General features: G+C 44.5%; 1 protein-coding gene across 1 annotated transcript in view; it reads right to left on the minus strand.

The window, feature by feature from the left end:
• Positions 1–719: 719 nt before the first annotated feature.
• The window catches only part of RHOBTB3 (Rho related BTB domain containing 3), a 52890-nt gene continuing 40461 nt past the window's right edge, over positions 720–13148 (minus strand). Inside the window, exons 10-12 of the mRNA XM_006261639.4 lie at positions 10931–11097; positions 7034–7130; positions 720–5221 (exon numbers count right to left, since the gene is read on the minus strand). Of these exons, the coding sequence (XP_006261701.1) occupies positions 5106–5221; positions 7034–7130; positions 10931–11097 (380 nt within the window). The 3' untranslated portion in view covers positions 720–5105. The remainder of the gene's footprint in view (positions 5222–7033; positions 7131–10930; positions 11098–13148) is intronic.

Below are 13148 nucleotides of genomic sequence, written 5' to 3' on the forward strand. Positions count from 1 at the left end.
AGGCGGTGATCTGGGTGGGTGGAGCCTGGCCAGCAACCAGAACATGGGTCTGGCTGGCCAGGCTCTGGTTTCAGGTGCCACATGCTGCCACCATGTGTGCCACCCTGCTTTTGTCTGCTGTGGGGTTTTTTGACACTGGGATCTCCCAGTGTCAAAAAAATCCGCCACCCTGCAAATCAGCAGTGGGGCAAACGCCTGCGTGTGCAACGCGTGCAGTTTGTGGCTCTGCAGACGGATCTGGACCCGCCCATAGGACATAGGGCACATCTTGCTCCTATAGTCATCCCAGAGTAGCCTGCATAATTCTCCTTTACTGCTACTGAGCATCAGATCATTTTATGAGACATCATCTCTGAATAACAACTATTGGCAATAACTGCTAAGACAGAGCCAGCTGCACTCTGCTGCAAGAATAAAAACTAGGCTTCACACTCTTTTTCTATATCTACTCACATCTGGACTCAAAAGGTCTTTACTGAGAGTGTAAGAGAGGTAAAAATTCAGATGATGGCAACATGGTTACAGCCTTAGATATGAAAAGGCTGCATTCTAATGCAGTGATGTCCTAACTAGCAACTTGGGGCACTACTGAAATATAAATACATAATTTTATTTGCATGTTTTCAGTTGCTCTGTAAATTACATAAGAAACAGAAAAATTATTTCCATCACAATGTCCATATTTTTCAAACACAAATGGATAAAGTAATCACATGAGATAGAATTGGTATAAATGTTTATTTTGTTACAAAGAGTAAATACTAATCTAAAAACATGTAAATATTAATCAGGCTATATTAAAACACAGATATACCATTCTAAAAACTGTAAAATTATCAAACCTTTGAAACCTGTGAATATTCAAAATATACCATAGATTGTGAGCGTACAAACAAATTACTCTGACAGCAGTTATGGGACATCATATATCCCATGGGGAGAACCCATATGCCTACTCTTACCTCTTAATGGAAGTGGGATTAACTTATCTCACATTTATCACAGAGAGCAATCAAGCAGCTACTGTTGAATAGCTGACATGCTATCAATCTGACATCCCTAGCTGTCATGGTAGCTTGTTTGTGTACCTATAACCCTAGTAATATAATTTTTCCTTTCCCTAATATTTTTCTTTTTCAGGTATAATGCATCAAGACCTAAAGACTATAATTGGGGATTGTTTGGCTTGTGGAATCTAGTATTACTCAGTGCAGAAGACTTTCTACAGCAGCCTCTCTATACAAAGCCTCAGTGCTGGCTTGGCATGTGTGCATATATATATACAGACAATAAATAAACTGGAAAAAAATTGTATTCAACACTATCTAATAAGCTAAGGATCAATGTATTAAAACACTTATGTGCCTACAGCAGGACTTAGTTGGAAACAACATGCCAGGGGTGGCTGGCCAGGGGTTTTTTAGATCGTGGTTGCCTAGACCTGGAGATGCCTAAACCTGCTCATCCAGCTCTAAGGTATGACTTGAAAATTCCCTAAGTGCCCAGAGTTCGGTATCGGGCCATGCACAGAACGACCCCAGTCCAAACACCTAGGTGCTTAGCTTCATCCTAAACCCAGTCAGGATCCAGAAGTTGGGTTTCCTCTGCCTAAGCCTCTGAGAGGCCTGATCTAAAAGTCATGATCTGGTAGGATTAGGCCCCTCACAAAATGCACTTGTGCCTACTTTTTAAAAAAAAAATCAGGATAAAGAAATGTCTCTTACATATAATAGCTTTGTGGCTATATTGCTCACTCAGAAACCAAGAGGTACCAGTTCAATGCCCTCCTCAGCCTGAGCCAGTTAAAATTTTATTCCCACTCCTTTGGATAATGTCTACTCACCAGACTCTGGGATAGGCTGTGTGGGGATACCATCCTACTCTCCAGCTGAGGCTGTGCCCCAGCGCAAAACAAAAAGGCAAAGTTTATGGTGTCAGAGAGAGACAGATGGAGCTTGACCCTGCTGCAGAGCAACGAGGGCACTTCCTAGGAGAGGCAAGTCCTGGAGAGGCAAGTCCTGCATCGTCCCTTCTTACAGGACTGTTTCTGTGTTTTACATTCAAGGAACACCAAAAAAACTGTATAAGCTGTGCAAAGAGCAGAGATGGAAACGTAAGACTTCTCCCATCAGACTAAAAACATCCTCCTTCCTGAATGCCTGTTTGCTCTCATGCTGCATACCAATCTCTCTCCATGACTCCTGCATGCTTTGCCATGCAGCAGCACAGCTTCCACAGCAGAGGGGGAGGATGCTCCCATCAGCCTAGCCTACAATCAAATGATTACCATCGTTCTCAGACTAAGGAGGGCACTGAACCTGGGTCTCCCACTTCCTGGACAAGTGTTGTAACTACTCAGCTATTATATCAAAAGGTAGGTGCCACTAATATTACTATCCTTTTCAACCAGACTCATTATGATTTGAACCCTTTCCAATCCTTTGAAAGAATGGCAGTAAGTGCCTACCAGCAAGAGAGGCTTCCAGACTCCAATTCCCAGGGGACAAGAGGCTCATCAAGCACCAGAGCAGGACAGGATGATTGGGTTCTATTAGCTAGCTCTTAGCAGGGCCTCACATGATGTGGGGATTTTTTTTGGATTATGATTCCAAAGCTCTTCACTTGCCCATGCTCTATATGGAGCGTAGGGGACTTGAATTTTGCTCTGGGGCCAGGCAACTGAAAGCTGGGTTTTACATTTCCTATATCTGTAGGCACCTAAATTCTTTATTGAATCTAATCTTATTACCCCTTGAACATGCACCCAATGTAATTATAAGAATACAACCCCTGGATACTACTGTGCTATATGTTAAGCTGCTTTTTAAAGATATGAGACAATCCTATATCCAGAGAAGTGCAAACACTATTAGCAGAACAGCTTTGTCAAATTAGAAGCCTGAAAATAACAACTTTCCAAAACTAATTTACAGGTTTTGATCTTAGGTTTTACTTTGTCCAAATCATGTATATTTTCAAGAGCTTCTTAATTTTTAAACTAATGCAAACATTTTAAAATGTTTAAAATGACATGTAAAGACTGTCTTCTATATCAAACTCAGTAGTGTTTTGATTACCTCCTCGGTATCTATCATCTGCGGATTTATAAATGATACCTAATAAGATATATGGATAGCAAAATGGTATCTACAGTAACAAAACAAATACCACAACCCACTTTCGGGGAGTTTTAAATGCTAAAATATCAATTTGAAAATAGAATTAAGATCAACACTTCCATTTCTAAAGAAAGGCATTTATCCAAATGGAATAAAGACTGGAGAAATCACTAATATTCTTAAATTATGAGTTGCATTTTGTGTTTGAACTGGTGTAATATCTATACCCATCATGAGTTGTAAAACAGAAAACTAAGAACAAAACACAATTTTTTTGTGTTTGAGCAATTTGCAATTTATAATAAATCTGTGAATAAATAATACATGTTCTCACATTGCTTGGCTTTACTATATAAAACTTGTGGTTAAACCAAACAGATAAAATATAGAATATCAAAATATTTCTGCTTGTCAGACAGAAATGGTCCATATTTGCAATAGGCCTAACTGCTTTTTTAAAAAGCTTTTAATAGGGAAATGTGTATAAAAACTTCTCCAGGAAAATAAAAAAATATCCCACTATACTTAGTTATTGGCAAAGGATTAATTTCTGGCGATAAATTCTAACAAATTGGGTCAGATTTGCAAAATACTAAAATACAGGACCACGTGCAACAATAGGCAAACATTTATGCATCTACATTGTATGTGTAATTATCAAGACTGAACACATCAAGAAAGTTGGTATCTGCACATACAAACTGTCATTTAAATGACTGCCAACTTGCAGGTGTAGATACTGACTGATCATGCTAATAGGTATATGTGCATGCAAATTAGACTTGTAATCATGTGCTCATTTTGACCATGGCCTGAAACTTCCTGTTTTGTCCATCCAATTAATAACCTAAATGCCTAGAATTTTTAACTTCTATTATAAACAAATATTACAAATTTAGGAAACAAATAAGAAGTTAAATCCTTTTTATATTTCTGATATGCATTGATATGAATTGATATGCATATTATATTTCTATTTTCATGTGTCACCATTTTTGCTCCATCTTTCTTTTTCTGAAGTGGAGGCAGACTGCCATGTTCTATATTCTCAGCAGGAGGCACTGTTCTATTCACAGCTCTGCATTGACTTGCCATGTGATCTCAAACAAATCATGTCATCTTTCTCTGCTTCTACTTTCCCACGCGTGAAAGAGTTATAACAAAGTTGCTCTTGCTCATCTTTTACAGCACTTTTGAATCATTGTTATTCTAATACAGAACTAAACATAAGAACTGTGTGCTAGCTGCATCAAGCAGTGAAGTCCCATTGTGAATTCTGTCCCAAAATAGTAAGGGAACTCCCATTTTTAACTCTGGAAATTACCCATACAAAATCTCCTACAATTCTAGTGTGAAATTCCCCTCCCAAAATGGCATTTGCCTGCAAGATTTTGCTGAAATACAGAGAAAAAGAAAAGCATTTCAGATTCCAAACCATGTATAGATGGCTATGTATAGAGGTAAAAACAAAAAAAAATTAAAGGGATGAAATGTGTAAATCATGGTGTAGTCCAATGCTTTTAAGAATACGTTTAATCTAGCAAATATATATAGTATATGCTACAAAAACTGGTAATCCTATGCTTTCTGAGGTGGAATATCAAAAAGCCTAAGGAGGTCAATACACAACTCCCTAACATTCCTTTGAAATCCCAACCAGGGGTTGAACACAAGATAAACAACCTAGAAGCAGAAAACACCACCACTACAGCAAAAAAATCCCTTGAAAGGAGAAACAAGTTAGAGCTGTACAACAGTCCCATACTGGGTTAAATCCTTTTGCTGTCCTCCAATGTATATTTCATCCCTTTAAAATGTTACAGCATTTAATTGCAAAGAGTACTAGCAAATGCACTAGTGTACCGTACAGTGCTTTCTGGCCCTTGAGCATTTTTCCTTTCTTATTAGAGTCTTAATACTTTCCAAATTATTTCTAATCTGAGATTTTTCAGTCCATCAATCCTTACTGAATACTCAATCTTTTGATTACATAACTGTGCAGTGACATTTCTGGGAGTGGATGTAATTCCTGTAATCTGCAAGTTGTTTCAGGTACATATTGGAAGGCCATCTGTGCATCTCAATAAAATTGCGCTCTTCCACTAAATAGAAAAGACAAACAATTTAATGGAAAGCATTACATATGTGGTTTTGTGTGGGTATGCACAGGCATGTGCGTGTGCATACAAACACACAAATAAAAACAAAACAACTGAAAGATATAATGAAAACTGGTTTAAAAGTTTGGGATACATAAGCACATAATAAAAAGTAAATTAAAATTTAAGGCTGAAACTGTCCATTGTGCCTAGGTTTTATTGCAACATACATTTAATATTAAAAAACCCCAAATGATTCAGTTTAACAATTCATCGTGCTACGTTTACCAAAGTTAATTTTTAAGAGTTTAAACAGGGGAAGAGCTATGTGCCAATATATGCTGCTTTATCTCAATCTTCTAGCCTTTTCTGATCAAATTGCTGCAGTGGTAACTCAGTCAGTTTTCTACAGATAGGAACAAAGGTACAAACAGCAATGTCCTGAGGGGTTCTGCACTCCTACAGTCCCCATTAATACTGAACACCAAGCAGCTGGCTTCTATGTTTCTCATAAGGCAAAATGGACAGATGCAGCTCAAGAGATCTGGCTTTAACAGATGATTTCTGCTAAAATCAGTCCCTTTTTTTAAAGGCACAACTATTTCTCTTTATCCCTTTCTACTTCCATTTTCCCAAATAACTTACAGGTTTCCTTTAATTTATGCAGGTTCTATATATGCAAATTGGCTCTTACGTGATGACCCTTTTTATACCCCAAATTCATTATATGCGAAGTATTTCACTCTTATGTGATCAGCTCCGGGGCTCCACTTGTCCCCACTCACCGAAGCCCCTGGGCTGTGGCACGTTGTGGTGCAGGCAGGTGATGTTGGCTGCTCCCAGGGCTGCTGCAGCAGGGGCTGGGGTGAGTGGGGAGAAGCAGAGGCATGGGGCACGGCGAGGTAAATCTGTAGAGGAAGGGAAGGGGGGAGGAGCATGGTGCAGCCCAGCGGCTGCAAGCAGGTGGTGTTGGCCACTGCAGAAGGGGCAGCACCAGGCTTGTCATGGTGCTCGGGGCATGCGGCAACCTGCTCTTGTCCTCTTGCAAGCTGGGGCCCGGTGGCTGCTGCAGGCTGAGGCCGGCAGTGGCACCAAGCTCTTCCAGGTGCTCGGGACTGGCGGCAGCCTACTCGTGCCCTGCTGCAGGCTGTGGCTGGCGGTGGCACCGGGCTCCTCCCAGTGCTTAGCAGCAGTGCTGGGAGGGCAGGTTGGGGGTGGGGAGGGAGGCTACAGTGAATTCAGGGGTGGCAGCAGCCCCCCTCCCATCACTGCGGCCTGCCCTAAGCACCGGGAAGAGTGTGGTGCCACCAGTGGCCCCAGCCTGCAGTGACCACTAGCCCCAGCCTGCTCTTGTCCCACTCCAGGCTGCTGCCCGCCCCAAGCACCAGGAAGAGCCCAGTGCTGCCCCTACCCGGGAGTGGTCAACACCACCTGCTTGCAGCCATTGGACTGTACCTTCCCCCTCTCCCCACCCCTTCCCTAGCCCCAGCCTCACTCCCTCTCTCACTGCTGTTAGAACATATTCCTATTTGTTGCATTATAAACTGGGGTCCCTTTATGCAACTTCAATTTATCCACAGTCTTGCAGGAACGCATCTACCACATAACTCAACGGAAACCTGTATTTGGCTACTATTGGCCCTTGGAAGTATCTTGTTATTTTGATTAGCAATGTATAAAATGAGACTCAACCATTTATCCCCAAAAGTCTTATTTACCCTCCTAGGCATTCAAGAGAAACACTAAGCATTTTATCTTCAGTCCTAAAATAACAGAAAAAATATATTTTTTTGAAGGTAGCAATTGATAAATTACCTGAAAGATCTTGGAATTCAGGCTTTTGACTGAAGATGAGGTAGTTAGTGGCAATGAAATGAAGCAGCCAAGTTGAAAGGCAGTCAGAGTTGTGAAACTACAAGCAAAAAAAGAAACAGAACACTGCAACACTCCTTGTGACTATAATATAAAAAAATATTAGTACCATCGCATACTCTGTGGGTACATCTACATGAGATGTTAACTGCACAGTAGCATAATTTACTGCAAAGTAAGCACGTGTGTCTACACGTGTACATGCTTACTATGCAGTAAACCTCGCTAATTGCAAGTAAATTTGCTACCTGCAAATGCAAGCAGCAAATTTACTTTCAATTAGTAATGGCGCAGTAGCACTCCTGTAGACGACTAACCAGGAACAGATCTGCTTCATGTCAGCCATCCACCATGGGGTGGGAGATTGTTCCCTGCCCCCAGGAGCTGCCTGCTGCTAGGGTGGGCTCTACCACCAGAGCCCAGGTGGAAACTATGTCCCTCTGCCCTGGCAGCAGGGAGCTCCAAGCCCCCTTCTCTGAGATCGTGATCATGAAGCAGGGGCTGGCAGATCCTTCTCTCTCAGCCTGAGCCCAGTCCTGGAAGCTTCCTCCTGGTGGCGGCTGAGGAGCCTGTTCCCTGCCCAACTCTGTGAGCACAGAGCTGGGTCAGGAACAGGCTGGGGAGCTTGTTCTCCGCTCATGGAGCTGAGCAAGGAAACAAGCTCCCCAGCCTGTTCCCCACCCAGCTCTGCCCTCGCAGAACTGAGTGGGGAACAGGTTTCCCAGCCTCTGTCCCGTATGCAGGGTGGGAGCCAACTATAGACCACCCAACTAGGGGGAAGAACTTGACCAGGAATTCTCAGGTCAGCTCGCAGAGGCAGTTAGGTCAAAGGATGTGGTCATGACGGGGGACCTAAACTATCCGGACATCTGCTGGGAAGAGCAGGTCTGACTGCTCACATAGGTTCCTAACCATGTTACAGGACCTCCATCTAACCCAGGAGGTGCCAGTCCCGCCAGGGGAAATGCCTTGTTAGACCCGGTCCTGGCCACGGGCGACAACCTGGTGAGGGGACTGTGAGTGCTTGATCACCTGGGTGATACTGATCATTGCCTGCTGGAATTCACCATCCAGCACAGGGCGGCAAAGGCCTGCAGCAAGACAGTAACCCTGGACTTCAGAAGGGCGGATTTCAATGAGGTAAGGAGATTAGTCGGGGAGAGACAGGTCCCGGAGGGGAGTTGGGAGTCCAAGAAGAGTGGTTGCTCCTTAAGGAGACGATCCTCCAAGCTCAAAGGGTGGCAATCCCAACAAGGGTCAAAGGGAGCAAGAGTGGCTTGCTAACAAAAAGCATCCAGGAACGAGAGTGGCCTTGGCTAACAAAAAGCATCCAGGAACATCTCAAAGCTAAAAAGGAGGCGTACACCCAATGGAAGGGAGGGGCCATCACCAGGGAGGACTATACAGCCTTTGCTTGGGTTTGTAGGGGGCTGTTAGGAAGGGTAAGGCGAAGATGGAACTGGGACTAGCAACCTGAATCAAGGACAACAAGAAGTCCTTTTTACCTCCTATATATTTAAAAAAGAAGGTTCCGGGTAATGTAGGGCCTCTGCAAGACACACCAGACGTCAAAGCTAACTTATTTAACAACTTCTTTGCCTCCATTTTTCTGAGCAGGGACCAGGTCATCCCCCCCATCATGATCCCTCATGGTCCCAGGGGAGGCGTAGCCAGGCCCAGGGTTGGAGTGGACCTAGTCAGGGACCTCCTGGTGGGACTGGACACGTCCAAATCAGCAGGTCCTGACGATCTCCACCCCAGAGTGCTAAGAGAATTAGCAGAGATCATTGCAGGTCCCCCGGCACAGCTTTACGAGCACTCGTGGTGCTCTGGCGAGGTGCCAGAGGACTGGAAGAGGGCCAGTGTGGTCCCCATTTTCAAAAAAGGGAGGAGGGAGGACCCAGGAAACTATAGGCCTGTTAGTCTTACCTCAGTCCTGGGGAAACTCTTCGAGAAAATTATCCAGGAGCACATCTGCGAGGGACCAGTAAGGGAGTGTATGCTTAGGGGCAATCAACATGGGTTCATCAGAGGCAGGTCCTGTCAGACCAACCTGGTGGCCTTCTAGATCAGGTCACTAAATCCTTGGACGCAGGCGTCACAGTGGACATAGTCTTTCTGGACTTTAGAAAAACCTTTGATACGGTCTCTCACCCTATTCTCATTAAAAAAATTAGGTGACTGTGGTGTCGATCCCTACACGGTCAGGTGGGTTGCCAATTGGCTGGAGGGCTGTACCCAGAGTGGTGGTGGATGGGTCTTTTTTGACCTGGAAGGATGTGAGTAGTGAGGTTCTGCAGGGCTTGGTCCTCGGGCCCGTGCTGTTCAACATCTTCATCAGTGACTTGGATGAGGGGGTGAATAGCACCTTGTTCAAACTCACAGATGACACTAAGATGTGGGGGGAGGTGGGCACGCTAGAGGGGAGGGACAAGCTGCAATCAGATCTGGACAGGTTACAGAGGTGGGCAGATAAGAATAGGATGGGTTTCAAAACTGACAAGTGCAAGGTGCTGCACCTAGGAAGGAAGAACTCCCCTCTCACCAGCAGAGGCAGAAAAGGATCTTGGACTCAAAGATGAACATGGACTGCCAATGTGGGGACGCGGTCAGGAAGGCTAACCGCACCTTGTCATGCACTCACAGATGCATCACAAGCAGGTCCAAGGAGGTGATCCTCCCCTTCTATGTGACCTTGGTCAGGCCCCAGTTGGAGTACTGTGTCCAGTTCCAGGCGCCGCACTTCAGGAGAGATGTGGACAACATCGAGAGGGTCCAGAGGAGGGCCACTCGCATGATCAGGGGGCAGCAGGGCAGGTCCTATGAGGATAGGCTACCAGATCTGAACCTGTTCAGCCTCCACAAGAGGAGGCTGAGAGGGGATCTGGTGCCCGTCTAATAAACTGGCCAAGGGAGACCAGCAGGCAATGGGAGAGTCCTTGTTCCCCCGAGCACTACCGGGAGTAACAAGGAACAACAGCCATAAGCTGACAGAGAGCAGATTCAGGCTGGATATCAAGAGGCACTACTTCACAGTTAGGGCAGCTAGGATCTGGAACCAACTTCCAAGGGAAGTGGTCCTCGCTCCTACCCTGGAGGTCTTTAAGAGGAGGCTAGATAGACACCTTGCTGGGGTCATCTGACCCCAGCATTCTTTCCTGCCTGTGGCAGGGGGTCGAACTTGATGATCTCCTCAGGTCCCTTCCGACCCTACTAACTATGAAACTATATATAAACAAATAAGCTGTCCAGGAAGCACATAACATGGATGGAAACCATGTTTCCCTGTGCCATGTAAGCACCTTCCTGTACGACTAGTAAGGTCATGGCAACTAGCGTATGCTCTTTTAGGCTCAATCAATCTTGATTTTTTTTGCATTGTCATACAGTATCAATTGGAAGGATAGAGAGTGTACTCTCACCTGGGTAGCCTAAGCTGGAAGGCAGGAAATATGGGTTTGAATCTACTCCTGCAGAGGAAGATACTAACCTGAGGGCACCTATAAACGTGCTGGATGTCTGCTCCAATGCATGCTAATTAGCATGCATCAGAACAGACTCAATGAATTGAGTCTGCTGGAACCTGCTAATCAGCACACTCCAGCAGACTCCAAGTTGCATGTATTCAGCATCCCCATGCTTCAAAATGGAGGTGGGGGCAGTCTAAGTTTGGCTGCACTTTGTCTATTCCTGTGCTATCAGGAATCTCTGATTAACAGACACTGTCCTACCCTATAAAAAAATCATCACAATATTTTTAAAATTACATTACTCCTTATACAATATAACAGCAGCACACTCTCATTAAATATTCTATATTCATATACAGACAATGTGTACCTTGGCTTTTCTGAGCAAGCCAACAACACTCAGACTTGTAGATGCCAATTCCCTAGTAGGCATACTCTGCAGTTGCGTGATGATATACAGCTCACAAATATGCTGGAGTCGTGATACCTGGTACATCTCAGCACAAATCAAGAGAGACATGGCTTGCAAAATGCTGGCTGAAAAAAAAAAAAAAGATAAGTTTTGTTTCATGAAGGCTGTATGGTAGGCTCAAAGCCATTTTTACCCTTGAATTTGCTTTGGAATTTATACAAAAATCAAAATGTTCCTCACAATTTTTTCACGTCTGTTTTGAATGACATCTGCACTCTAACATTAAAAATATTGAATTTCAAAAAGTAAACCTATCTAACTACATTTTAGAAGGTAAAAAGTAATTAATCATAATTCAAGATTCCTTATATTGTAAATCCTATGTCAAATATTGGAGATCCTAGGCCAATTACGCAAGTGAGCAATCTTCAGTAGTCAGATTCTAGTCTTCCATATAATCGTACTTTACTATGTAGATGTATTGTTTTTAAAAAAATTGTGAAAAGTATAGTACTTTTTGAAAAGGCCTAACAAAAGGTCTGTTTATTTTTTTCAAACAATGAAATATGGCAGAAGAATACCACTTAAGCAGGTGCAGAAGAAAATGAAAAAGCAAAGTTCTAAAAAAAAAAAAGTAGAGCAGTGGCATAGAGTAACTTAAAGAATAGACTTTCATTCGTTTCAACTCAAATAGAGCCACCAGTAATATTTAAATAGTAATATTAAATTTTCTAATTTAACTTTTATTAAATAACATGATAGTTAGTAAGGCTAAGATAACGTTAACCAAAACCTATTCTTGTTATCAAATATAAAAATATACTATATTGTTCTAAGTAAAAGTTAGCAATTTTTTCCCTTTGCAAACAATTTTTTCCTGTCAAACAAAAGCATAAAAATAGTAACAGGATATGCCCGCCTGGCGTCAAACATCCGGTCACATGCCGCTTGGGCCTGGATGTTCAGTGGTGTTCGTCCTTCCATCCCTGATGTTCCATCAAGTAGATATTATCCTCCAGTGCAGTCTTTCCCAATCTGGCCTGCCACGACTTTGAATCTTGATCTAGTGGAGGGTCCAACCAGTGGGGAGTGCCTCGATGGTGGGATGTCTGTCTGTAGTGGATGTCTGTCTGTAGTTCTTCTGCGAGGCTCCTCCTCCCCTCTATTTCGCCCTTACACCCAGCCTTGGAGGGTCACGTATGTCCTCTTGGCCAGATCCCCGACCGTTGGGCCACTGACTATGTTTGTTATGACAGGCCCCCCAACCTACGTGTTACCAGCCTGCAATATCGTATCTGTGCCCCGAGGCCGCTTTCTTTTCCCTGAGGCTGCTAGCCACCTAGAGGCTTAAACACCCATCTGGCTCCCCGAGCCTTATACTTCAACCCCTCCAACCATGGGAAATGAAAAATACAAACAACAACAACAAAAAAAATCACAGAAATACTCTAAAGAGGCCCCGCCGCCCCTCTTCCCTGGCTCCCTGGGCCTTATGACTAAGGCCTGCCTTTATAACCTAGTGGACCGAGTTTGGCCGTGTATGCGGCCGTAATAGCTTGCGGGCTTCCCCACTCTCCTTCTCCCTCGTCACCCAGGCTTTTGTTTTGCTGGACCCTCTGTGCTCCTCCGGCGGGCGTTTTCCCCAACTTGTTGCCCCAAAGGGCCATGCTTCACAGCCCTTCCTGCTGCTCTTTACTCCTGGCTCCCTCTTGGTGTGCCTCGTCGGTTCTCCCAGGGCCCTCAACGGTCTCACCTGGTTGGATGTCTGGGGCTGTGTTGGGCTCTCCTGATTCTCTGTTGGCTGTTGGCACTGGGATCTTCCTGATCACCTCTGACCTTCTGTCCAGGTGCCCAGCCTCGAGGAGCCACCTCTGACTCGCGGCTCCCTTCTCAGCGGCCAGCAGTGTCTGTCTTGCTGTGGGCTCCGCAGCTTCCTCTCCTGCTGGGAGAAGCACCTTCCAGCTCCTTTCTCCTCTGCAGGTGCTTGGGGAAAGCTTCTCCTGCCAGTGCTCTCGCCGGCGTTGATCTCCTCCTGGGGTTCCTGCCAGCAGCCTGCTTTATTTCTGATGGCCGGCAATTGCGGCTGGCATCAGCCGCGACTAATAAAGGCACGACTAATGAGCCGCGCGGGTCCCTCCTCTGTTTCTGGCTCCGCTGCGGGTCCTGCTGTAAGTAT

The sequence above is a fragment of the Alligator mississippiensis genome, chromosome 3 (assembly GCF_030867095.1).
Source record: "Alligator mississippiensis isolate rAllMis1 chromosome 3, rAllMis1, whole genome shotgun sequence".
NCBI lineage: Eukaryota > Metazoa > Chordata > Crocodylia > Alligatoridae > Alligator > Alligator mississippiensis.